A 24,016-nucleotide genomic window follows, 5' to 3' on the forward strand; every position below is an offset into this window, starting at 1 on the left:
GTCTTTAAGATGTAGTTTATATAGCACCTCATGTAGAAAATGCACTTTAATAACATCCCAACACATACCTCTAGTTACTGTGCTTCCAGCAGCATGTTGGCTCTCAGTGATTGTTTTCAGTATTTTGTTATATTTAAGAAATGTTAGAAGATGATGTGAATACTTCGGCTGGACTGCACTTCATGGCCTCTGTACGAAAGAAAGCTGTGGGAAGTCAGGATGCAAGTACAAACACAGACCCAGGTAAATACTTTAAAAGTTAAAAAATTCATATGTAATAGCTGGAGACAGCTCAGTAGTTAAGAGCACTTACTCTCCTCTAGATGCTAGAGTTTCTAGCATCCATGTTGGGCAATTCACAAGTGACTGTAATTCCAGCTGCAGGGAACCTGACATATCCTTCTGGCCTCTGGGTATCTGTACTTAGCCAGCATGCATATTTATTAACACATACACATGGTTAAAAAATAATGTCTTTTATAACTTTTGTAAGGTATTTTTTTTCTTTAAGGCAGTGATTTAAAGGGAATTTTTAATTATGTGATATTAGTTACTTATCCATCGTTCTCCTTAATTTCCTAGGAAAAATTAGGAGTAGCATTTATGGTAGCCTGGAATAGCATTTGTGATAACCTGAACTGGTAATGTAAGTAAAACATAGAGATTTTGATTGCAAACATGTTAAAGATCTCAAGTGAGTATAAAGAATGTTTTGAATTAGACTCTCTAGACCCTGAGATTCCTTCATTGGAAATGTAGACCTAGAGTGAGAGGTTTGGGTTCTGACTAAGTGAAGTTGGCAGGAGAAGACTACTAGATTGTGGTTAGTCTGAGAGGGCAAGTGACTGTCTGTCCTTGAGCATAAAGAGGTGTACAGAACCTTTCGAAGTATTCATTATACGTCTTCTGATTTTGTCCTCTTGTAAAATGCATAATTACTCATTGATATAATATAGCAAGCTATGAGATATGAAATCATACATTTCATATAACTAGGTACAGAGCATGGTAAGAGTGTCCTTTCATACTATCTGAACTCCTGGTCTCTGAGTGTTTCCATATTCCTAGCTTTTCCCTGAGAATGTAACTGTCATGTCCCAGTGTTGGTTTCTCCAGTTACCCTTAGACTTTTTTTTTTTGGTTTTTTGAGACAGGGTTTCTCTGTGGCTTTGGAGGCTGTCCTCTTGTAGACCAGGCTGGTCTTGAACTCACAGAGATCCACCTGCCTCTGCCTCCCAAGTGCTGGGATTAAAGGCGTGCACCACCATAACCTGGCTAAACACTCTTATAATGTATCTTAACAGGCTATTTCTTTATACTGTATTTATATCACATTTGCAGCAATATTGAATGTGATGCATATGTGTAGTCAATATTATTGCATAGTTCATGCATACCGCATACCAATAAGATAAATGCTAGTTCAGTGGTGTTTAAATTACTTTGTATTGAGTAATAATCCTTAATATGATGTTAATTAGTTGTTTAAGTCTGAGAAAATTGGGTGGCATGGAACATCCTTTTTTGTCATGTAAAATAATGTTATAGTTATGTCATATCTGAAAATTACCAACTAGTGTATTTACAGAACCTCATCTCCTTTGATTTCTACTTACATTAAACATTGCCAAGAGTATTCTATAAGGATATTCCTTTTGCAGTTGTACCATAAAATATTTAGCAGGCTTCTGACTGTTGAGTACATTGTGTGTTAGAGAGTTCTTAAGAGTTGTTTTCTTTCTTCTCCTTTTTTCTTTGGGTCCTGACTGGCCTACAACTGGCTTTGTAGACTAAGATAGCCTTGCACTCACAGAGATCCTCCTGCCTCTGCTTCCTGAGTGCTAGGATTTAAGGTGTGCACACCATTTCTGATCTTTCTTTGCTTTTTTTAGGATTAGGATTTTAGCTGGCATGGTGGTTCATGCTTTTAAACCCAGAACTCAGAAGGTAGTGGCAGGAGATCTCTGTGAGTTTGAAGCCAGCCTGATCACCATAATGAGTTCCAGGTCAGCCAGGGCTACATAGTAAGATCATGTCTCAAAGTTAAATAAAATAAATTCTATAGTCATATTATATAAAGGTTAATTTAAGCTGGTAATCTGTTTTCCTTACAACTTTTACATACACTATCTAATTATCTGTATTTATATACTGTGTTTGTGAAATTATTTTTCTTTTTTCCATCATCTATTCGAATTTACTACAAGAAAAGGAAGGTACTTCCCAAGATAAGGAAGGTACATCCCAAGAACTTAATTCTGAAAGTGGTAAAAATCAACAAGTCATTTCTGCTACCTCAGGTATGAGTTCTTTGTTCTCCAAGATTAAGTTTTTTTTTTTTTTTGGTTTTTCGAGACAGGGTTTCTCTGTGTTGTTTTGGAGGCTGTCGGTCCAGCCTGGCCTCGAACTCACAGAGATCCGCCTGCCTCTACCTCCCGAGTGCTGGGATTAAAGGCGTGCGCCACCAGCGCCAGGCCCAAGATTAAGTTTTATTTATTAAAGTTAGTTGGCATAATGTGAAAACCAAAGTCACTCTATCCCTTAGAAAATAGTCTAACCAAGCAAGTGGCTTCATAGAGATAGGATGACAACTTAAATGTTTTTCTCTCAGATTTTAACCCTAACCTATGATTTAACTTCAAGCTCTTTTAGCAGTTTTTCAGTAAAGTCAATATGATGTAAAGTTTATTTCACATTTTAGAGGTTTTTTTTTTTTTTTTTTTTTTTTGGTTTTACGAGACAGGGTTTCTCTGTATTGTTTTGGAGGCTGACGGTCAAGCCCAGCCTCGAACTCACAGAGATCCACTTGCCTCTGCCTCCCGAGTGCTGGGATTAAAGGCGTGAGCTATCACCGCCTGGCTAGAGTAATATTTTATTAAAAACAAAATGCTAGAAAAGTAGATTTGAGTCCTAGAACAAAAGCACAGAGTTCAACTGTGTGCCTATCTCTGAAGTGAGAAGCCTTTTTACTTACTGCTGAATAAGAGGCAAATAACTAATGAAATTCAGATGCTAAAACATTTTAGTTATTTATTTTTAACTTTAAAAAAGATTTATTATTATTTTATATGCATTGGTGTTTTGCCTGCATGAATGTCTGTATGAGGGTGTCAGATCCCCTGGAACTTGAGTTGCAGACAGTTGTGAACTGCTGTATGGGTGCTGGAAAGTGAATCCTCTGGAATAGCAGCCAGTGCTCTTAACTGCTGAGCCATCTCTCCAGCCCCCGCATTTTAATCTGTAAAAGTTAGAAGTGAGCTCTGTGATTATCCTAAATCCATTTTAAGAGTATGAATTATATATCTCAGTAAAACTTAACTATTAAAACTTTTAAAAATGTAGCTAATGTGTGTTTTTCTTAAGTAAAATAATTTAGTATGTTTAAAATAGAAATGGGAAATTAGAAAATTTTTTTACAAAATTTATATATCTTATTGTCCATGTAGTAGACAAAATGAAGAGTAGTCCTTTGTCTTTGGTTATAAATTTCCTTGTAGAAAATTACCCTTAGACTAGAATTGAATTTTATTTAATATATTTATACCTAGGAAGCATCTATTTATTTTATTTTGTTTTGTTGCAAACTTGTTCTTAGAAAATTAATGACTACAGACATGTTTTACATTTCTGATTTTCTTTCCTTAATTTCCAGGTCATGAACCTTTGACTGTTCCTCAGCTCTTGATTCCAGATATATATCTAAATGTCAAAGTTCCCACTGGAATATCAGAGAAGCCCTTGTCTCCTTCTCTACCTCATTTGGTAATAGCCTTGGTTTGTGCATTGAATTTTAATAATATCCTTGTTCAAACTTACTATGTTCACCTCTACAGTACCTCATTTTGTTGGTGACATAAGTATAAAGATACGCATAGGTTTGTAAGAAAAGACAGAAGTTACTTCGGTGCTCTGCCCTATAGTGCTGTACCGACATGCTGCTGCTTCTTCCATGTTAGGCATTCGGATGCTTGCTCTTTAGTAACAAGAAGGACAACAAATTAACACTACCACCCCTTTTATAGTCATCTAAAATTACAGAAAAATTATTACTATGTGTTCAACTCAGGCTAGACACACTTACATAGATGTGATTGACATTGAAGCTGATGATCTGTTGGAATTACCTGCTAGTGAAGAGCCTTCAGATGAGAATGTTACCAAGCAACAGAGCCATCCTCCAGAAGTCCCTTCATCTGCAGAGTTGCATTGTATGGCAGCTTCAGTTGTTAATGCCGTTCCTACTCATGCTTTTGAGAGTCAAGGTAATTTTTTTTCTACACTAAAATAAACACACTGTATTTAGCACTGTTATCCTTGCCCACAGTATCCTAGATCTCTAGATACATGCTTGTGTTGACATTTAGAAATGTTCTGTTAGCCTCTCAGTTGCCTGGCTTGGACATTTACAATATGTGTTTATATATCTTTTATGTTCTTGAAAGAATCTGCAAGTTCTACTATGGGTTTAATTTTAGAGCCTGCAAAAGTGACTCAGCCCTGTCTGGATGGGAAGAGCTGGAGAGCAAGTGCTATAGAAATGAAGGAGCCTGGGATTCCCCCAGTAACGCCATCGGACAGGCAGCAGGACAGAGGTAGGCAGCCAGGATGTGCTGCCTGGCCCTCCCTGCTAGATTCCTGTTATGTAAGAAGAAGTGTTGCTGCTTGGTCATTTCAAAAGTACTTGAAAGAGAAAGGGGAAAGGTATATAAATGAGGTGCAGCCATGGCTCCAAGCCTGGGACCCACAGTAGTTTCCAAGAAAGCCTCAGATTTGCTTGTACATGTCTTTCCCCAGGTAATAAGACTGAAAATAAATGTCTTGTCAGAGTCCTTTCTCATATTTGAAAAGGAAAATTCAGTATCAGTAAAAGCACTTTCACTCTTAAGTCTGATAACCCTAGTTCAATCCCAGATCCATGATAGGAGGAGAGAACCAGCTCTTTGAAATTGTTCTCTGACTTCCACACTCATAAGGTGGCACACACTCTCCCTCTGTCCTACCCATCACACACACACACACCCCTGATAAAATATATGTGTAGGAAATTCTGTAATAGCACATAGTAAATACATGGGCATGGTAGCCAACTAGGGATTTTTTTATTATAATAAAATAATATAATCATATAATTTTTCTTGCTATCCCTTTTCTCCCTCCAAATATTCCCGTATACCCTTCTTTGCTCTTTTTCAAATCCATGACCTCTTTTTTCATTAATTGCTCATGCTTATGTATATATGTAAAAGCATATGCATTCTTAAACGCAACCTGCTCCTTGCCTTTCATGCCAAGGCCATCCTGGGTTTCTACTGTACTTTCTCCTTTAAATCTGTGTGCACCAGATCTCTCCTGAGGGTGATTAAAGGAGACACTTCAGGCTGCTGAGAAACAGGGCCAATAGACAGATAATGAAGACATGTGAGAGTAAGCTGAAACAGGGTAAGGCAGTATCAACACTGACACCATCTTCTCCTGGGAAGGCTCACCAGGACCAGGACCAGGACCAGAAACTATCAAAAAAGCTCTCATATTTCAGAGCACTTTGTTGCATAATTTGATCTTCATAAAACTCCTATGAGCTAAGTTCATTGGGCAAAATAATCTGTTTTTGATGGATTTCTCATTCTATAAACATTTAGGGACCCAATACTAGGAGTGAAAAAGTAGTTGCAGGTTGTCAGCCTGTGGGCAGTGACTGGGGAAAGGAAGACAGATGAATAAAGGGATCATTAGGATACAGCTTGTAAATGCTGCAAGGGCTGGGTGAGCACTGAGCAGCACAGCATCTAATCTACTTGAGGGGACAAGCCATTAAAGAGAGGTAGCAACAGTGATTGTTACAGGGGACTTGGATCAAGGGAGAAAGTGTACTCAGCCTGGGGATTGACTGCAGTAGTGCAGCTGTGTGGAGCCTGCTGGGTTTGGGAAGTTGGGATTTGTTGAAAGCAGTAGCAAGAACTGACGTCATGTAGGTGGATGGAAGACTGCCATTGTTAGACATACTGAGACATTTAGACCTTGAATGTGAGGCATTAGAGACATGTGGAAAGGTTTTGGGGATAAAGTAGCAATGTAAAATTTGTGTTTCTAATTTGTCCTAATAGGCACTGTGGAAGATAAACTACACAGGAGAAAAGTAGGATATTATTTGAGGTCTAGATTCTGAAAACACCAATGAAGGCAGTATAGGAATGGAGACAGAGGAAGGAGGATCACCAATACTTGATGTTACTTTGGAATATGAAGGAGAGCAATCCTCCCTTACCCTCAGGCCTCTGGCTGGGAAACATAGTGACTAATAGTGCTGTTCCCTGAGCTGTGGACCAAGGAAGAGGCAGCCAACTAGAAGAGAAGCAATGAGTTGGTGTTCTGATGTTTTCTGCTTGGCTCACATTCTGCCTGGAGTCTATAGTAGCCAACACTGAATCTAGCTTTTACTGTGTAATGTCATTGGTTGTCAAAGGTTGCTTTTTGATGCAGTAGCAGTTTTTAAGAAGATAAAGGTGACATTCAAATTGCTATGTGTGTAGAACTTTGTGGTACTACATTGTTCAGGTCTTTAATTCACTACAGAGGTAAGTTTCAAGCAGTCTAGAAACTGAAATGAATTTGTAAATTTCTTAACTATTAAGACTTTTGGAAACTAATGGCATATTAGCTTAAGATGAGATTGTCCTTATCTACTTTTCCCTTAAGTAAAATTAATGCTGATTTTTCTTTGATTAATGTTTAGATCCGCTAGAACCAAACTTCCAGTTCAAGGAACAGAACACAAAACTGGATTCTGGGAGAAAATCTATGCTTTTGACACTGCTACAAGATGTCCATACTGCTTGTCCCACTCCAAGCTCTACTGCTCCAAAGTTAGAGCATCTTACTGCCAAGCTTCAGAAGATGGATGAGCAGCTGTTAACAGTACAGACCATTGCAGAGAATATAGAACAGGACTTCCCTGCACCAGAAGTACTGAATCTACACTGGGAGAAGGTATCCGTTCTTATTTTCTAGTGGTTTTTTATTTTGTGTGTGAGTGTGCATGTGAGCCTGTGGTGATGATGGCCTCAAGTCATTAAATATATAGTATGATTAGTATGAAATAATTTTAGATACCTGACTTTGTTAAATAATGGGGAAAATTTTTAAGCTAGAATTTTTAAAACTCAACATTATTGACAAGCTAGATCAGTGGTTCTAACCTGAGGGCTGTGACCTTGTGGGGGGCAAATGACCCTTTCACATGACTCTCCTAAGACCTTGAGAAAACACAAATATTTACATTAGGATTTGTAACAGTAGCAACATTACAGTTATAAAGTAGCAATGAAAATAATTTTATGGTTGGGGGACACCATAACATGAGGAACTGTATTAAAGGGTGACAGCATTAGAAGGTTGAGAATAACTGGTCCAGATAATTATTTGTTTTTCTTTCTTCTGTGGTTCTGGGATCATTCACATACTAGTCAAGTGCTACCAGTGAGCCACACTCCCAGCTCCAGATAATTCTCTGTCTTGACATGCATTTGCAGCATCATGGTCTTCACTCACTAGGTGCCCATAGCACAGCCCAACTGATAGCAGTCAGATTATGTTTCCCCAGACATTATGAAATGACCCTCAAATCGCCCCCAGCTGAGAACAGCTGCCTTAAGCTTTTAAGTAGGGAACCCATGCTCCCACAGGGAGAGAAGTGTGTGAGCTATAAACCAGAATGTGACTTGAAAGTACTGCGTTCAGGGTCATTTTTCTCCCAAAGATTTTTCTTTTTTGTTTTGTTTTTTGAGACAGGGTTTCTCTGTATAGCCCTAGTTGTCCTGGAAATCATTTTGTAGACGGGACTGACCTTGAACTCAGAGATCTGCCTGCTTCTGGCTCTTGAGTGCTGGGATTAAATGTGTATGCCACCACCTCCCAGTTTATGTGGTAGTTGTTCTTACCACAAACTTAGACATGGCCAAATGAGTTTTGAGCATCAAAGTAGTTATTGATAGCCTTTTCTTCAAATACCACACATACACACTCCTAAGTTTATGAAAGGTTCCTCTAGGACTTTTTCAAATATCCGTAATGTTATCTCTACTTCCTCATTTCCCCTTCCTCCTTCATCTCCAATTTCCAACACTGTCATTTACCAAGTTTAGCAAAAGACTTTGCAGGCCTAGAGATACAGGACTACCAGGACACTGGACAAGCTTAGGTTGAATTCTGTGACCTGTCACTGTGAAAATGCTTATCCGCTGGGCCTTGTTTCCTCATCTGGATGTAGAAGACTTGATCACGATGGTGGCTAACCTTCCCTCGCTACAGAAATACATGAAGTCATTTCCTAATCCTTGTGAAAAGTCTATCAGTTTGGCTACAGATACTAAAACTTCCTTTTCATAAACTTATACTATATTTTATTCGATTTCTTTCATTTTTGTTGTATTTTTAAAATGATTAAGATATATATAAAATTATTTGAAATTTTGACATTATCAAAAAGCATAATGTTTACAGCAGTTTTACTGTGCTTATTTTCTTCTATAGGCTGGACTGGTAGATCACGTTGAATTGTCTTCTCACCCTGAAATTGAAAAACCATTAACTTCAAAAGCCAGTAGCATTTCTGAAGAAGGTTTGTGTTAGGTACCTGGCTGGTATTGAAGCCTGGCTTCAAAAAAGAACTAGAAATACTTTTTTCATGTGAGGTGAAACTGTTGCTCCCCACCCTATTCCCAATCGTTTATTTTTTATTTTTATGTTATATGGGTGTTTTTCTTACATGTATATGTGTATACCACATGTGTGCATCCTGTATCTGTTTCTTTAAATATTCCATCTCCCCTTTCCATTATTAGTTCTTTCCAAGTCTGTGAGTGGTCAATTATCTTTGTCTTTGAAAACAGCTTAGCTTTACTGTGATTTTTTTAGGTCATAGTGTATAGCTGGCTGCAGAATTATCATGTTTTCTCTGATTCTAGTGTTTTCTTCATTATTTGAAAGACATTATTCCGGTATTTATTGGTGGAGTCTACTCTGCCTATATATACTGTTAGTTTCGTTGCTATCTTAAAAATCTCTGGCTGCTTTAAAGTTTACTTTTTTTGTTTGTTTGTTTTGTTTTTTTTGAGACAGGGTTTCTCTGTATTATTTTGGAGTCTGTCCTGGAACTTTACTCATTTTTCTTTTTTGATACAATGTCTAAGTATGAATTTCTGTCTTACATCTGAGTAGATTCTTCAGTTTAAAGGTTTAATGTTGAGAAGTTTATGTTGTTTCCATTGTCTTTTTTCCCCCTATTCAGTCTGTTTGGACCTTGTTAATATGTTTTAAACCTACGAGTTTATTTATTTTAAACCTACATGTTTATTTGTTTGGTGGTGGAAATAATGCATGCCTGGAAGGCACAGGACAACTTGAGGTTCTCCTCCTCCTATGTGAATCCTTAGATCAAACTGAAGTTGTCAGGCTTGGCAGCAAAAACATCTGCTAAAACACCTCACCAACCCCTGTTGTGTTTTCTGTTTGTTTGGTGTATATGTAGGGTTAATGTTTCATGATTTCTTCGTCTTTGGGGTTCAGTGCTGTATTCACTAGCATTTCTTTAAGTCTGTCTTTTAATTTACTAAATCTGCTTTGTCATCTGTTGTCCCACCTATTGACTATTACTTTTATTTGGGCGACCATTTTCCTATCTAAAACTTTGTTTGCAAATCTGACCGTTCCTGTTAAGGTTTCCTATCATTTCTTAAACATATTTGCTCTTTTACTTTATATTTATTAAATTAGTTCACTGTGCTGTAGAGAGCTTTCAGGTTGTACTGCAAGCATCCCATACATGAGTGTCTCATGTGGAAGTATGAGTAGTTGCTGCACGTTCCCTTTGTGTTTTCTCTTAATTGTATGTATGTCTTGGATTAGTGTGCTTCCAGACTCATGAGGATGTGGAAGATCATAACGATGCAGAGGAAACTTCAGAGACGGAATTTTCAGGAATGGAAAATCATTCTAGTCAGAAAACCTACGCATGCCCTTCTGCGGGCTCAGCTGTCTGCTCTTCCATGGACTGGAGTATCCCTTCTCCTGGTACTCTCTTTACTTCTTAGGTTACATGTTGATTAAAGTGTTACTCCACTATACCTGGGAGGATACAGTGATGAAAGGGTGTGAAGTAAATACTCTTCAACCGTGTACTACACCTCTAACATTTTAGCATTAAATCTATAGTAATTGGAATTATACTTGATTTTTATAAAAATTGAAGAATTCAAAATGCTAATTATTAGATTTTAAATTTTAATCTGTAGCAGTACTGTTGGTTATTTGTTGAGCCCTGCCATGTACATTGCTGTATTTCATGCATGGGCCCTTTTTAAGGTTGACTGAGGTAGGAACTTCATTATTCTCATTTCAGAGTTGAGACTGAGGTTTAGAAAGGGTTAGTGCCTCTGTTGGTTTGATTCCATTTGGAGATGCCTTGTTCATACAAGTGCTGTTCTTGGGTCCTGAAGGGACACTTAGTCATATGAATAGACATAGCATTTCTTTTGTAACCATGTAAACATGGATAAATTGAAATGTTTTCCTCTAGTATTTAATGTATGATTTGTAAGCTTGAAAAGAAATCATATTTTTTAAACAAAATATGAATTTTGATCCCTTAAGTAGGTTTCTCCTTCCAGGCTGGCTTCTTGGAAAGGTATAGTGTCATTTCCTCACTTTTGCAGTCATAATAGCTTGGAGTTTTCTCCTCTACAACTTCCATTTCTTTTTAAAAAAAAAGGTTACCGGCAAATAATTGGTCAACTGAGGTTGGATTTAAATCTTGGAAACAGCCATAAGATTCCCAGAGACCCTGTTTGTGTAGGAAGATGACCAAGCCGAGTATGACTGTTTCACATTGTGAATGGAGAATTACACTAAATAACTGCTGAATTTCCCCTGAGGCCATCCCAAAGGAAGAGTTCCAAAATAGGGTTAGAACAACAACTTTAAAGTGTTTGTTATGGGACTGGAGAAATGGCTGAGTGGTTAAGAGCACTGTCTGCTCTTCCAGACGACCTGGGTTCAATTCCTAGCACCTATGTGGCAGCTCACAGCTGTCTGTTCTCCAGATTTGATACCCTCACAAAGACATACATACAGGCATTTTTAGATCTCTGAAGTTTAAAAAGAATTGACCATGGGGCTAGGGAGATGGCTTGCTCTGCAGTCTTGCTAGTTTGGATCTGTGATACACACACAAAAATACTGACCTAAAGCCAGGTAGTAGTGACGCATGGACTTTATTGCTTCATTTGCAAGGTAGGGATGGGAGGATCTCTGTGAGTTTGAGTCCATCCTGGTCTACAGGTCAAGTTCCAGGACAGCTAGGGCTACATAGAGAAACCCTGTCTGGGGAAAAAAAATACTGACCTAAAAAAAATTTTGGAGCCTGTCCTGACACTCACTCTGTAGACCAGGCTGGCCTGGAAGTCACAGAGATCTGCTTGCCTCTGCCTCCCCAGTGCTGGGATTAAAGGCATGTGCTACCACCACCTAGCAATGATCTAAAAATTTTTAAAACTGTTTTTTATTGAACAGTTTTTCATGGAATATATTCTGATTATTGGCCTATATCTTTTCATTAACAGTGTCTTTTTTTTTTTAAGGTGTGAATAACAACAATGAATTATTTGGAAGGTAAATCATTTAAGAATTCGTGATTTTAAAGTTGTTACGTTTGTTAATGTATTATGGAAGTTTTACTGCTCCTATGAATGTAGACTTTTACATTATACTTTTTTCTTCCTTTTTTAAGTTTTTTTTTTTATTACAGGGTTTCTCCGTGTAGCCTTGTCTGTTCTGGAACTGTGTAGACTAGGCTAGCCTTGAACTCCTAGAGAGCCACCTACCTTTGCCTTCTTAGTGCTGGAATTAAAGGCATGTGCCATCACCACCTGGCTATATTACAGTTCTTATAGTTTAAAGAAGTTTTACAAATTTCCATTGCCAATGAGTATTTTAGGAAACTGGGGAGTGTCATGTGGTATGTGTGTGTGAGCGTGTGTGTGTGTGTGTGTGTGTGTTGGTGTTTTAGAATTAGGTAGTTAAAATGTAACAGTAATTAAAATGTAATAGACTGTATTGGCTGCATTCTCTTACATTATGTGTTAAGCTACAGCAGTTAAGACCTGTAGCCCCTTGTAATGAGACATAGCAACACCATGTGCCTCTGTGTGACCATAGCATTTCTATTGTGACATTCTTGACAAAACGCAGCCTGATTTTGACCAGGAGCAGAATGGAGGAATACCAAAGAGTAATTTATGAAGTGACCAGCTAAGATTTCTCAAAAGCATCAAGGTCATGTAAAATACAAAGGTAGAAGTTATTTTAGATTTGAGAAGACATATGTCATGACAACTAAGTATATAATACCAAAGTGGATTCTGGGCAGAAAAAGAACATTAGTGAAACAATTAGAAAAATATAATATAGTCCATAAATTAATAATAGGTCAATTCTACAATTTTGATATAAGATGAAGATTATGTCAGATGATCACATTTGAGGAAGGATATGTTGGAGTTTTGCTATTTAAAACGTTTTTTTAAATTATGTGTATTAGTGTTTTGCCTGCATGTGTGTCTATGTACAAATTGTGTGACAGGTGCTCAAAGGAGGCATCAGATCTCTGGAACTGGAGTTACAGTTGTGAGCCTCCGTGTAGATGCTGGGATTTGAACTGCTGAGCCATCTTTCCAGCCCAAATTTTGTTTTAATATGTCTATGGGTATGTGCAGATGGGCTCAGATGCCCACTGAGGCCAGAAGCTTGGAGCCCTGGTGACTGCTGTAGTTACTGTGAGCACCCTTAACCACCGACCCATCTCTTCAGCCCATTTTGCTGCTTTCTTAAAGTGTGAAACTATTTCAGATGAACTGTTCAATTTTTCACCTGGGCTTAGAGCTCATTTTCTTAGAGCATCTATGAAGTCATTGATAACTAGGCTTTTATGCTGAGTGATCCCAGAACTTAGAAGACTAGGCGTCCCTCATTTTTGTTCTAGGAAAAGTGGTTACATACTCATTTCCATTTAATTTGATTAAATCATAGATACTAACTCATTCCTGAAATTTTATTTGCAAGTGTTTCAGAAGATCAACTCCAGGTGACTGGATTGACTGATATTGCCGACATTATTGATGACCTCATAACTAAGAGTGGAGTTTCCAGTGAAGAGCTTGGCTTAACAGAAAAACAAGCTAGAAATATATCCAGGTAATCATTGAAAGCGTGTGCGTGCCAGGCATCAGACCCTGTTGTGTTGTGTGTGTTTGAGACAAGATCCAGGGTCTCACTGGTATTAAGTATATACTCTACCATTCCCAGCCTCAGAAGAATCTAATCCACATAAAATAATGCAGGTTCAAGAATATTTAAAATTTGCCAGATTTTAATTTAGTTTTATGAAACAGATTTGAAGCTCAGAATAGATGTTTTCCTCATAAATGCTTGTATGATATGTATGTTTCACTCTTCATCTTCTCTAATAGCATACTCACTGTTATATTTACCTCAATACATCTCTGTTCTGGGATCTTTCCCCTGGACTCGCTGTCATAAACATATAGTGAGTTCTGTTTCCTAATAGAAATCATTAATGATTAACTCATGGTACTTATCCTAACTGCTAACACTTAGAAACATAATAGCATTTCTGTGGAACTTTAGTGTATTTTCTTCTCAATCTTTCCTACATAGAATCAAGGCTGACTATCCCAGCATGAGTATGTAGTGTTCTTCAAAATGGTACAGTGTTTTCCTTCCAGAGCAACAGTATTAGCTTTTCTCTTCTGGAAAGCATATGAACAAGCCAGTGATCCTTTCTTATTTTTCAGGATTCAGCATCCTACTGGCAGATGCCCCCAAAGATCTGAGAAGGAGAGAAGAGAGATTAAAATCTGGATGAAAAGAAAGCGAAAAGAGAGAATGACAGAGTATTTAAATCAGCTGGCAGAAAAGAGGGGACAGGAACGTGAGCCTTTCTGCCCCAGAAACAGTCCAGTGAGTCTGTGCTACCCCAGGAAAGGGTGTTCCCTCTGTCCCAGAAACAGTAATCAATTTAACTTGGATGTTTTTTTTTTTTAATTGAGCACATGTTAATGAGTTACCTGAACAAAGTGTGTTAGGATATTGTGCTCTACTTAAGGACTTTAAATATCTTTATCAGGCTAAGTAAGGCTCTGTCATTATAAACAAACAAGGAGGTTGAATGGGTGGCTAGTTGGAATTGTTTCTTTCATTTTCAGTGAGACTTATTGGTAACTAATATGCCTTGGCTGTTCAAAGACATTTTTGAAAGTTAGTTTTGGGGGCTAGAAATGACTCAGTGATTAATGTAGCTACTGCTCTCGCAGAAAACTCAAGTTTGCTTGTTAACATTCAATCAGGCAGATCACAATCGCCTGTAATCCAGCTCCAGGGGACCCAACACCCTCTTCTGGACTCCTTGGGCACTGACACGTCTATGTGCCCATTCAAACAAACAAATATGCGTAATAAATACTAGCTTTTAAACTTGATTTTATATATGTAAGGTATCTACAAAGAATTCTTTTTTTAGCCATGTGACCTACAACTCTGTATTTTAGATCCAGCTGTCTCTGTCTCCCAAGTATTGGGACTAAAAGAGTGTACTTTTAGTACACCCACTTCATTCAACTCTACAAAGAATTTTCTAAAATAAGGACAGTGGGGCCAGGGTCAGGGTTCTTGGATAGTTCTCATGGCTAGATCCAGGAGAATTTTTTATTTCAGGGATGAGTGGGCTCAACCCCTAATACTTCACCAAAACAAATTAGAGCTTTGAAGGTGAAACAAAATAGTATTGCTTTGATAGTCATATCACTATGAAAGCAACATGTGGATTTAGAGTATAGTCCATTTTGAGTACTAGATTTAGAGTATTAGAGTGTATAGTCTATTCTTTTGTAATCTCAAATAAAATATAATATTTTAAAGGATCATTATAAAAGCATCATTAAAGTAAATTATGTAAGTGAATTTTTAAGATGGTTGTCATGTTTAAACTAAATGGTTCAAAACTAGGTGAAACTCTCATCACCTAAAATTTGTAATTTGGATCAGCAACATGGCAAAGATACTTGCTGACACCTTGAATTTGTTCCCAAAACCTACATGGTGGACAGAGAGAACTGATTCCCACAGGGTGTTTCTGACCTCTGTACATATATCATGATGTGTACATATCCATACACAGATTCTTACAAATGAATAAGGAAAACCTGCTGGTGTTAATGTAACACTTTCTTTTTTTACATTATTTTATGTGTGTAACCATTTTGCCTGCACGTATGTTGTGCATTATGTGCACGCCTGGTGGCCACTGAGGCCAGAAGAGGGAGTTATTGATGGTTGAAAGCTGCCATGTGGGTGCTGGGAATAACCATAACTGGATGTTCTGTTGAGTTCAGCCAGTGCTCTCAATCGCTGAGCCATCTCCAACCTACTAACACTTCAATGAAATTGGCAGGCAGAATTGGAACTTTCAAGTCTATTGACCTTTATAACCAGAATCTTGACATGCATGCATGTATGTGTTCTCTCTCCCACTAAAGGGATGGACTTTAATATCACCTTCACTGTCAATCAAATATAAAAACCAAACAGTTATGTAAGTTTAGAATAAACTAGCTGTAAATGTATAAGAACCACTTTTGATTTATCATGAAGAGTTTCTTGTCTAGTATGGGAAATGAAATACTTTTGTGGCATTCTCAAAGACAAAGTTTGATGAAAATCAATAATTGGCATACAAACACACACACACACACACACACACACACACACACACACACACACACACACACACACACACACACACCACTTTTGAGAGTCAGTTTTCTCTTTCCATCATAGAATTCCCAGAAATCAAACTTGGGTCTTCAGATTTGGCAAGAGGTGCCTTTCCCTACTAAGCCATCTTGCTGGTCCTAATGTATAGAACTTGAAAAAAAAGTCATAATGAACTCATTGCATTAGGTTTTTGAAGACAGGGTCTCTCTTTTAGTCCAGACTACCATGAAATTCATGATCCTCCTGCCTCACTCAGCTAAATGCTTAAGTTCATGGTGTTTTAATTTAAGATTACATTTTACACTGAGAGAAAACTTTCTCAAATATGACAGTGTTTTGCACCTTTGTAAATGCCGGAAGAATGTCTAGTGCTGTAATTGTTTGGACTGAACAATAATGAACTAACTGAACATTTCCTGTGCAGTTTTATATGAATTCAAGGCAGATCAGGCAAAGACAGAAGATGAAACATGAAAAAGATAGGTAAGTCTGGGAGCTATACCCTCAATATGCTCTGTAGTGTGCTTGTGTCTTGGGAATTACTTGTTTCCTGTCAGTTAACAGGGTTATGGGCGATACCATTAAAAGAAATGCTTGGGCTGCGCGGTGGTGGCACACGCCTTTAATCCCAGCACTTGAGAGGCAGAGGCAGTTGGATCTCTGTGAGTTTGAGGCCAGCCTGGTCAACAGAGTAAGTCCTAGGACAGGCTGCAAAGCTACATGGAGAAACCCTGTCTTGAAAAACCAAAAAAGAAAAAAAAAATGAAAGAAAGAAAAGAAAAGCTGCTTAGGAATTTGCTTTCAGATATTACTTGTGCCATTCAATTTTTCTGCTGGCTTCCCACCCAACCTTGATTCATTTGAGGTGTCTGAAATACCTCAAAAGCCTAAAGTACAAGCACTTTTATTTTGTTATCAGCATCATGCTGGTTCTTTAAGCCAGGGTGTCAATATGTACCCAGGCTGGCCTCAAAGTTGCCATCTTCCTGCCTCAGTCTCCCAAATTCAGAGATTATAAAGTGTGTGCCATTGTAGTGTCCTGCCTCTACAGGGTCACAGCAATGCACTATGCTATCCAGTGACAGACATCTGGTAAGCATGTGTTCCCTCTAGAAATGTACAGGAAAATGACCTTTAGTTTTCTGTCTACAGATTGCTGCTGTCTAACCACTATAGTCAGCGGATCTCACAAGCATACCATCTGATGAATGAACTGCTGTCTGACTCAGTACAACCTAACAGATCCCACACTGCTCAGCATTACAGACATCAAGATTGCTCTTCTCCAAGGAGGTAACACAAGCTTGGACTGTCTCTTGGCAAAATAATCTCAGGGCCCATAAAAATATAGCATTGAGGTTTGTTTGTTTTCAGACAGGGTTGGCCTTGTCGTTAGTGATGACCTTGAACATCCGATCCTCCAGCCTCTACCTCCCGATGATGGTTAAGATTACAGGCGTGAACTACAAAATCCTGCTAATGCAGTGCTGTGTTAAACACAGAGCCTTATGCATGGTAGACACTCACTCTACCCACTAAGCCACATACCTGGCCCCAAATGTAGCACTTCTGTGTCACAAGTTCAGTGTATCTTCATCTATGCTACCTTGAGTCATAATAAAAAATTAGTGTCATAATTATGAGTTCTTATAAATTTATAGAATAGCCAAGAAAAAGGCAAAAATGGAATACCTGAAAAGGGGTGTTTGGTATCTATTAAGCCTTTTTCTTCTTGGTTTCTATGAAGAATTGCTTCTGGAATTTGCCTCTTAATTCCTCTCCTCCCCCCACCTTGCTATTTTCATTCAGGCAGGAGCAGCCCCCCCCCCCCCATCTACACATCTCCACCCTGGCCAGTTGTGCCCATCCAGCTGCAGCTACTGCGGAGCTCTCCATAAATTAATTTCCTGCAGTGGTTTTAGATATGAATCCAAACCTTTATTAAGTAGAGAATGCTGCTAACGCTCCAGGTGTAAATTTCCTTACATGTGGCCAACAAACATACAGATATATTAGTCATTTATATAACTCATATTTAGAATATCAAAGGTACCCAAGAATTTTCTTCAAATAGATTAAGTACATAAATAAGCTGCCACACATATGGAGAATTTGAAATGGGTAGATATTAAAATTTGCTTGTCAAAATTCACATTTTTATGTCTAAGGTAACACTGCAGTACAGAATAAACCGTGTTATCATTTGGAATTTTTAATAATCTTGTGATTTCTACTTTAGAGAGAATCCACATGTGCAGAATTTCCTAATAAATCGACCTGGGGGAGGCAGACGTATTTCCAGATTGAGTCATTTACAAAAGGGGAAACCCTTGGAGCAGCCCGAAGGCTCATCTCAGCGGAGAGGTAAGACTTGAGGCCCCTTGTCTTTTGTGATTTGACTGTGCTCTTGGAGTCTCCAAAGTTGTTTTCTTAGTAAAAAGAAACTCCAATTCCAGCAGAGCATGTTATCGAGAAACAAATTTATCGATCCCAGGATTTTGTTCCTTTGCCTTGAAACGGTAGTTCTCCTACTTTACTGTCCCAGGTACTAAGATTACTAGCCTGAGCCACCACTTCTGCCTCGTGGCTTCTTGATGTCTGAGGAAAAAGTCTTAGAGTCCATGGAAATACCATCTTTTTATATTTATGCTATTGGCTGTCATCCCTGCTATGTTTTGGTCTATTTCATCCGGCCCCTGCAGTGGCTCACACATCCATACAGAGGCACTCAAACCCTCTCCACAGCACCAGGCCACCTTCCACATCTGCCCTGCTTTTGTAACAGCTGGTTTCCTATCCATATGCAGGCTTTTTGTGCTCTGTTCCTTAGTTGAAATCCTCTCTTACACCTTACATGTCTTTGAAGACATCCTTACCTTTTTAAGATTGGGTCTTGTTACTTAGCCCAGAACAGCCTCAAATTCAGTCTTCTACATCAGCCTTTTGAATAGCTAGGATTATAGACAGCCCTAATCTTTTTTTTTTTTTTTACATTTTCTAGATTTATTTATTTAGTATACAGCATCTGTGTGTATGCCCATGGGCCAGAAAAGGGTGCTAGATCTCATTACAGATGGTGGTGAGTCACCATGTGGTTGCTGGGAATTGAACTCAGGTACTCTGGAAGAACAGTCAGTGCTCTTAACCTCTGAGCCATCTCTCCAGCCCCGACAACCCTAATCTTAATCCTTTATGTATTCTAATGTATGTTCAGTTTTAAATTTATGTCCTCATTATGAATGGAAGTTAATACTTGCACAGTTGCTATAAAGAGGCTGTAGTCTACAATTAACACTTTGACTGTACCACCACTTTCTTCCTCATCTTTGTATTACCCCTTACATGGAACAAATGAAGTAACTGAATAACTAGCTAAGTAAACTCCATGTGGCTATTTAGCTTTTTTTTTTTTTTTTGCCTAAAAATGTGTAAATAGGTTCTTCTTTTTTTGTTTGTTTGTTTAACAATATTAACAGGAAAGTATGGTATGGAAATGAGTACTTTGTATTGGTATGGTTTTTCATTTATTGATACAAATTTAAGGTCAATTTTGTGATATGTATATTTCTCCTCTTGTTTAAATATTGTCTTTATACTGATCTTTTAAAACGTAATGCATAATTAAATACAGACTATAGATAGTTACTTATAATAGTCAGAACTTATAGTTAGGTTAGTTAGGTTTTCTAGATATACAGAGATATATTTGAGATAGACAGATAGTCTTCAAACCTTTCAAAGACCTTCAGAAAATGGCATTTTAAAATGGTTTAGGGTTTTTCTTGACAATGAGAAATGTCTGCTCCTGGCAGCACCAATTACGTCTGAAAGGAAGATGGGCATTGAAGAACTTGTTATGGAGTTTGCCTTCAACATGGCAAGAGTAGCCATTTGGGCAAGAAACTGCTCTTGCCTGGACTGCTTGACTCACAGGAAGGTGACTGCTGAACTCAGTCTTATAGGGTTCCTGCTTCATAGAAGAGTCTGCCAGACTTTCTGCAGGACACAGAAAATGACTGATGGACTGCCAATGCAGATGTACTGCTTGAAACTTCCTGCTTTGCTGAGAAGTCTTCCAGACACACTGTGGCCTATGAGCTGAAGATGGATGCCCCAACGTTACAGCAGAACTTCTGGTGACTGTCCAGGTAGCGAGATGTCTCTGTCAATCCTAGTGTTTATATATTATCCTTCTGTGGTCTTTGATGGAGTTGAAGGCAGATAGTCATAATCATAGTTTTCCTTAGTTATGATTAAAGATAAGCTACATATAAGTCTTTAGATTCACTAAGATAGGATAGATGATACTTTCTTTAAATATTACTAAATGTTAATGAACAAAATATTGTAACTGTTCTTACTTGATAACTGTTCTGTTATATAATTTGACTGTTAAAGTTAAAACCTTTCTTTTTATTTAGACAGAAAAGAGGAGATGATGGAAGATGTAATTCTGTAAATCTGTCTCTTATTGGTTGTTGAATAAAGCACTGTTTGCCAATAGGGAAGCAAGATAGGTGGGACTAGGAGTCAAGGAGGATTCTGGGAAAGAGAGGCAGAGTCAGACACAATGTAGCCTGCCAGAGGAGTAAGAGGTCCGGACCCTTTTCTCCAGTAAGAGAAAGACTTAATTAACAATTATGGGTTAAATACTTAAGACAGAGCTAGCCAGTAAGAAACAGCAAACGGCCAACAGCTTCATAAATAATAGTGTCCTGTGAGTTATTTGGGGGTTCAGAAATTGCAGCAGGGCCCAGGTGGATGGCGGGGAAGGCTACACTCTACAGGAAAGTATTATAGTATGTATATACATCCCCTGTCATGTCAGATACTACCAAATGCCTGGGCATTGTCTTTGTTTCAAGCATTCTACTTTGGACCTTCAGGTCTATTATCAAAACCTGATTGCACTCTGGTGTGGAGGCATACACTCAGAGTCCCAGCATTTGGAGATAGAAACATGGAAGAATCAAGAGTTCAAGGCCATCCTTGATTACTTAGTGTGCTTCAGGCCAGGCTGGACCACTTGAGACTGTCTTAAAAGTATGGATAAGTAAACAGTAAAGCTCTCCTAGTGAAGCATGCATGGGAGTCCCACCTACTGGGAGGTTAAGGCAGGAGGGTCATTTGAGCCCAGGAGTTCAAGACCAGTCTAGGCAACATCCTGAGAGCCTGTCTCTTAATACACAGGTGTTAAAAAGTTATTTTTGGAATCATCTGCTGGCAAGATGGTTCCGCAGGTAAAGATGGCTCCTGCCAAGCTAGTGACCTAAGTTCAACCCCTGGAACCTGTGTAAATGTGGAAGAAGAGAACCAATCCTGCACGTTGTTCTTCTCTATGACAGGAGCTCATCCACACACATCATAACATTGCTGAGGATTTAAGTATGGCATAAAGCATGGTTGCTATTAATCTTTGAGCTTACAAAGCCCTAAACCTTGTCTTAATAAAAATTTAGCTTGCTGTTTTATCTAGGACTTTACAGCTAACAGACTTCTGTGTCCCTGGATTTCCAGCTCCTAGAGGTGTTGTCCTTTAGAGGACACCAAGTTTAAAGAGTTTCCCTCTTTCTTGAAAGGACCGTTTTCTTATTTCAAATCAGAGACTGATTATTGGGGATCCTAGATCATCAAACTGACTGCACTTGTGAGGATGCAGACAGGCAGCCCAACTCAGAGTAAGAAATTGGGTGTGACTCTAGCTAGCAGGACAAATGACAGAGAGGTTTTTTTAGGGGACATGGAGGTGACAGGGTAGTTCAGGCTGATGATGCTAGATTGCAGACATTGTTTAGCAATCTTTGTTGTATGGATACTGAGAATTGTCTACTCCCAACACAGTATGTAGTTTGGATTTCTTTTGTAATTCTTATTTTTTTATGTGTATGGGTGTTTTACCTGCATGTATGTGATCCATGTGCCCAGAGTCAGAAGAGGACACTGGATCTCCTGTGTCCTTTGGAAGAGCAGCAAATGCTCTTAACCACTGAGCCATGTCTATAGAACTTGGTAAGATTTCTTGTTGGCCTGTCACTTACCTTTCACATTGGAAAGCATTCATTGACACACAAAGTATCAAGGTCACAATCAACACATGAATGAATGAACTGGTCAGTTCCTGTGTGTTTCATTTTCCCTCTAAAGGTTCTAATACTCCATGTCAGAGGCTGCAGCACACGAGCAGCCGTGGGGCTGTTGGAGTGGTTCCTCCAATGAAGCAGGTGTGCATAGAGTATGAGAGAGAAGAGGCGGTAGTGAGTCCCTGGACCGTGCCTTCAGAAATCCACAGGATTCTTCACGACAGGCCCAGGGATTTTCTCCAGGTGAGTCTGCCCTGAGTTCTTCAGGGTTCCTGCCTCTTTGTAAGATTTGAAAGTAATGATCATTTTGACCATTTTGAAATTGTCTGTTTCATTTTTCTTCTATGTATGTATGTATGTATGTTTTGTTTGACATAGAATCTCATGTGACTTCTATTGTTTTGTTGTTGTTGTTATTCATTTTCTTTGAATCCAGTGATAAATTTCCAACATTTTCTAGTGCCTTCTTCCTTCTCCTAAATAAGTATCTTGGTTCCTCTGATGCTTCTTGTATGGATCTCTAGACCTCTATATATCTGTTACCTCTGAATTCATCACTATTTCAGTGAGTCTTTTAATTTACCTTCTATGTTGGATAATCCCCATCCCTTTTTGTTTCTTCTTAGTTGTATGTTTGTGTGTGTGAATATGTGGTGTGTATGCACAGGCCACTACCCCATTCCCTTGAGACAGGTTCTGCTGTATTAGCAGGCTAGTAAGTCTCCTCCCTCATCCTTTCTCTGCTGGGGTTAAAAGTGCATGCAGTCATGTGCAGTTTTTCTCCAGGTACTGGGATCGAAACCCAGGTCCTCATACCTGAGCAGCAAGCACTCCTAACCAAGGAGCCATCTCTCTGGCCCTGGTTGAGAAGTCCAGACTTGGGTAAAACTTGATGTGAAGTTGAAGCCCTCCTTGAACTCCCACTCCTCCACTGCTGGAGTGCTAGAATTGTAGGCATGCCCCCTACGCCCAGCTCCTAGGGTTTCAAACTCTATCCTCCCATTTAGCTATCAGAATTCTCCTTTTCTTTCTAATTAAAAAACAGCATAGAAGAATAGATTACTGTACTGTAGGTATCCGAACCCATCTTGCTTGTCCTTCAGATTTTAGGCCCACATCTGTGTCAGTGCCTTGTCAGTGCAGACCTCAGCAACCCCACTCAGTTCCCACATCCCTTTGCCTCTTTACTGGGTCACAACTGTCTTTGTAACCCCACAGGACATGTCACCAGCTGAAGAGGAAGAGCCTGAGCCCTCTTTTTTGGTGGGTGGCATGGACAGCGTGTCTGAGAGCACTGGCAGCATACTCAGTAAACTTGACTGGAGAGCCATAGAAGACATGGTGGCTGGCGTGGAGGAGAAGAACCAGTCGGGCCACTGGTCCTCAGACCAGTAGGGCCTGTATAGCACTCTCTTTCCAGGCCCTGGCCAGCATCCCAGTGATGTGGTTCTGAGACTGGGTCTAAGGCTAGAAATAATGGAAATTTATAACCTGCAACCACAGGGTTCCCAGGGTTAACCATTGCAAGAAGGAAAATAAACATGTATCAGTAATATTGCCTTTTGGGGAAGGGTTGTTTAACTAGAGAAAAGTATTATGTTTTGCATGTGATTCATCGTTAGATATAATTTAGACAATACATACATGTAAAACCAGGTTTTCACAATATTTAAATTACTTTGAATTAAAAAAAATCTTGTATCTGCTTCTTCCTTTACTACTCTGTTTCCAGACATTGCTTATGTGGGGGACCTCACAGGAACCTCCTGTCTCTGGGAGAACATCACTGTCTGCTTGAAAAGGAGATCTTAGCCTACAGATCAGCTGAGCAGGCTCTGGCTGAGTAACAGGAGCTGTCAACTTCATACGAACCTTTGTCTTGTGCTCTGTGACTTGATAGGCCAGGCAGAGATGAGGATGTGGCTTCGGAGGCAGAGGAGAATGGAAATCCTGGCTGTCCAACACTGGTCTTGTGTGTGCATGTGTGGAGGTCACAGGACCACATGCAGGAGTTGGTTCTCTCCATGTAGGCCCAGGGCTCGAATTGGAGTCATCAGGCTGCAGGCACCTTGTCTGCTGAGCCATCTCTCTGT

At 39.0% G+C, this 24,016-nt stretch overlaps 1 protein-coding gene across 6 annotated transcripts in view; it reads left to right on the plus strand.

The window, feature by feature from the left end:
• Cplane1 (ciliogenesis and planar polarity effector 1) overlaps positions 1–23,640 on the plus strand; it is an 88,498-nt gene extending 64,858 nt beyond the window's left edge. For 2 of the 6 annotated variants that reach the window (XM_040757594.1, XM_040757597.1), the window contains 16 exons: positions 139–243; positions 2,208–2,300; positions 3,653–3,762; positions 4,067–4,262; positions 4,476–4,592; positions 6,734–6,987; positions 8,530–8,617; positions 9,904–10,068; positions 11,634–11,664; positions 13,114–13,245; positions 13,866–14,031; positions 16,268–16,326; positions 16,996–17,136; positions 18,083–18,207; positions 21,988–22,166; positions 23,142–23,640. In XM_040757594.1, the coding sequence (XP_040613528.1) occupies positions 139–243; positions 2,208–2,300; positions 3,653–3,762; positions 4,067–4,262; positions 4,476–4,592; positions 6,734–6,987; positions 8,530–8,617; positions 9,904–10,068; positions 11,634–11,664; positions 13,114–13,245; positions 13,866–14,031; positions 16,268–16,326; positions 16,996–17,136; positions 18,083–18,207; positions 21,988–22,166; positions 23,142–23,318 (2,138 nt within the window). In that variant the 3' untranslated portion in view covers positions 23,319–23,640. Of the gene's footprint in view, positions 1–138; positions 244–2,207; positions 2,301–3,652; positions 3,763–4,066; positions 4,263–4,475; positions 4,593–6,733; positions 6,988–8,529; positions 8,618–9,903; positions 10,069–11,633; positions 11,665–13,113; positions 13,246–13,865; positions 14,032–16,267; positions 16,327–16,995; positions 17,137–18,082; positions 18,208–21,987; positions 22,167–23,141 lie in introns of those variants that run through there. The other 4 variants (XM_040757596.1, XM_040757595.1, XM_040757598.1 and 1 more) reach the window with 4 other exon arrangements.
• The last annotated feature ends 376 nt before the right edge of the window (positions 23,641–24,016 follow it).

Source organism: Mesocricetus auratus, unplaced genomic scaffold, assembly GCF_017639785.1.
Source record: "Mesocricetus auratus isolate SY011 unplaced genomic scaffold, BCM_Maur_2.0 Super-Scaffold_100015, whole genome shotgun sequence".
NCBI lineage: Eukaryota > Metazoa > Chordata > Mammalia > Rodentia > Cricetidae > Mesocricetus > Mesocricetus auratus.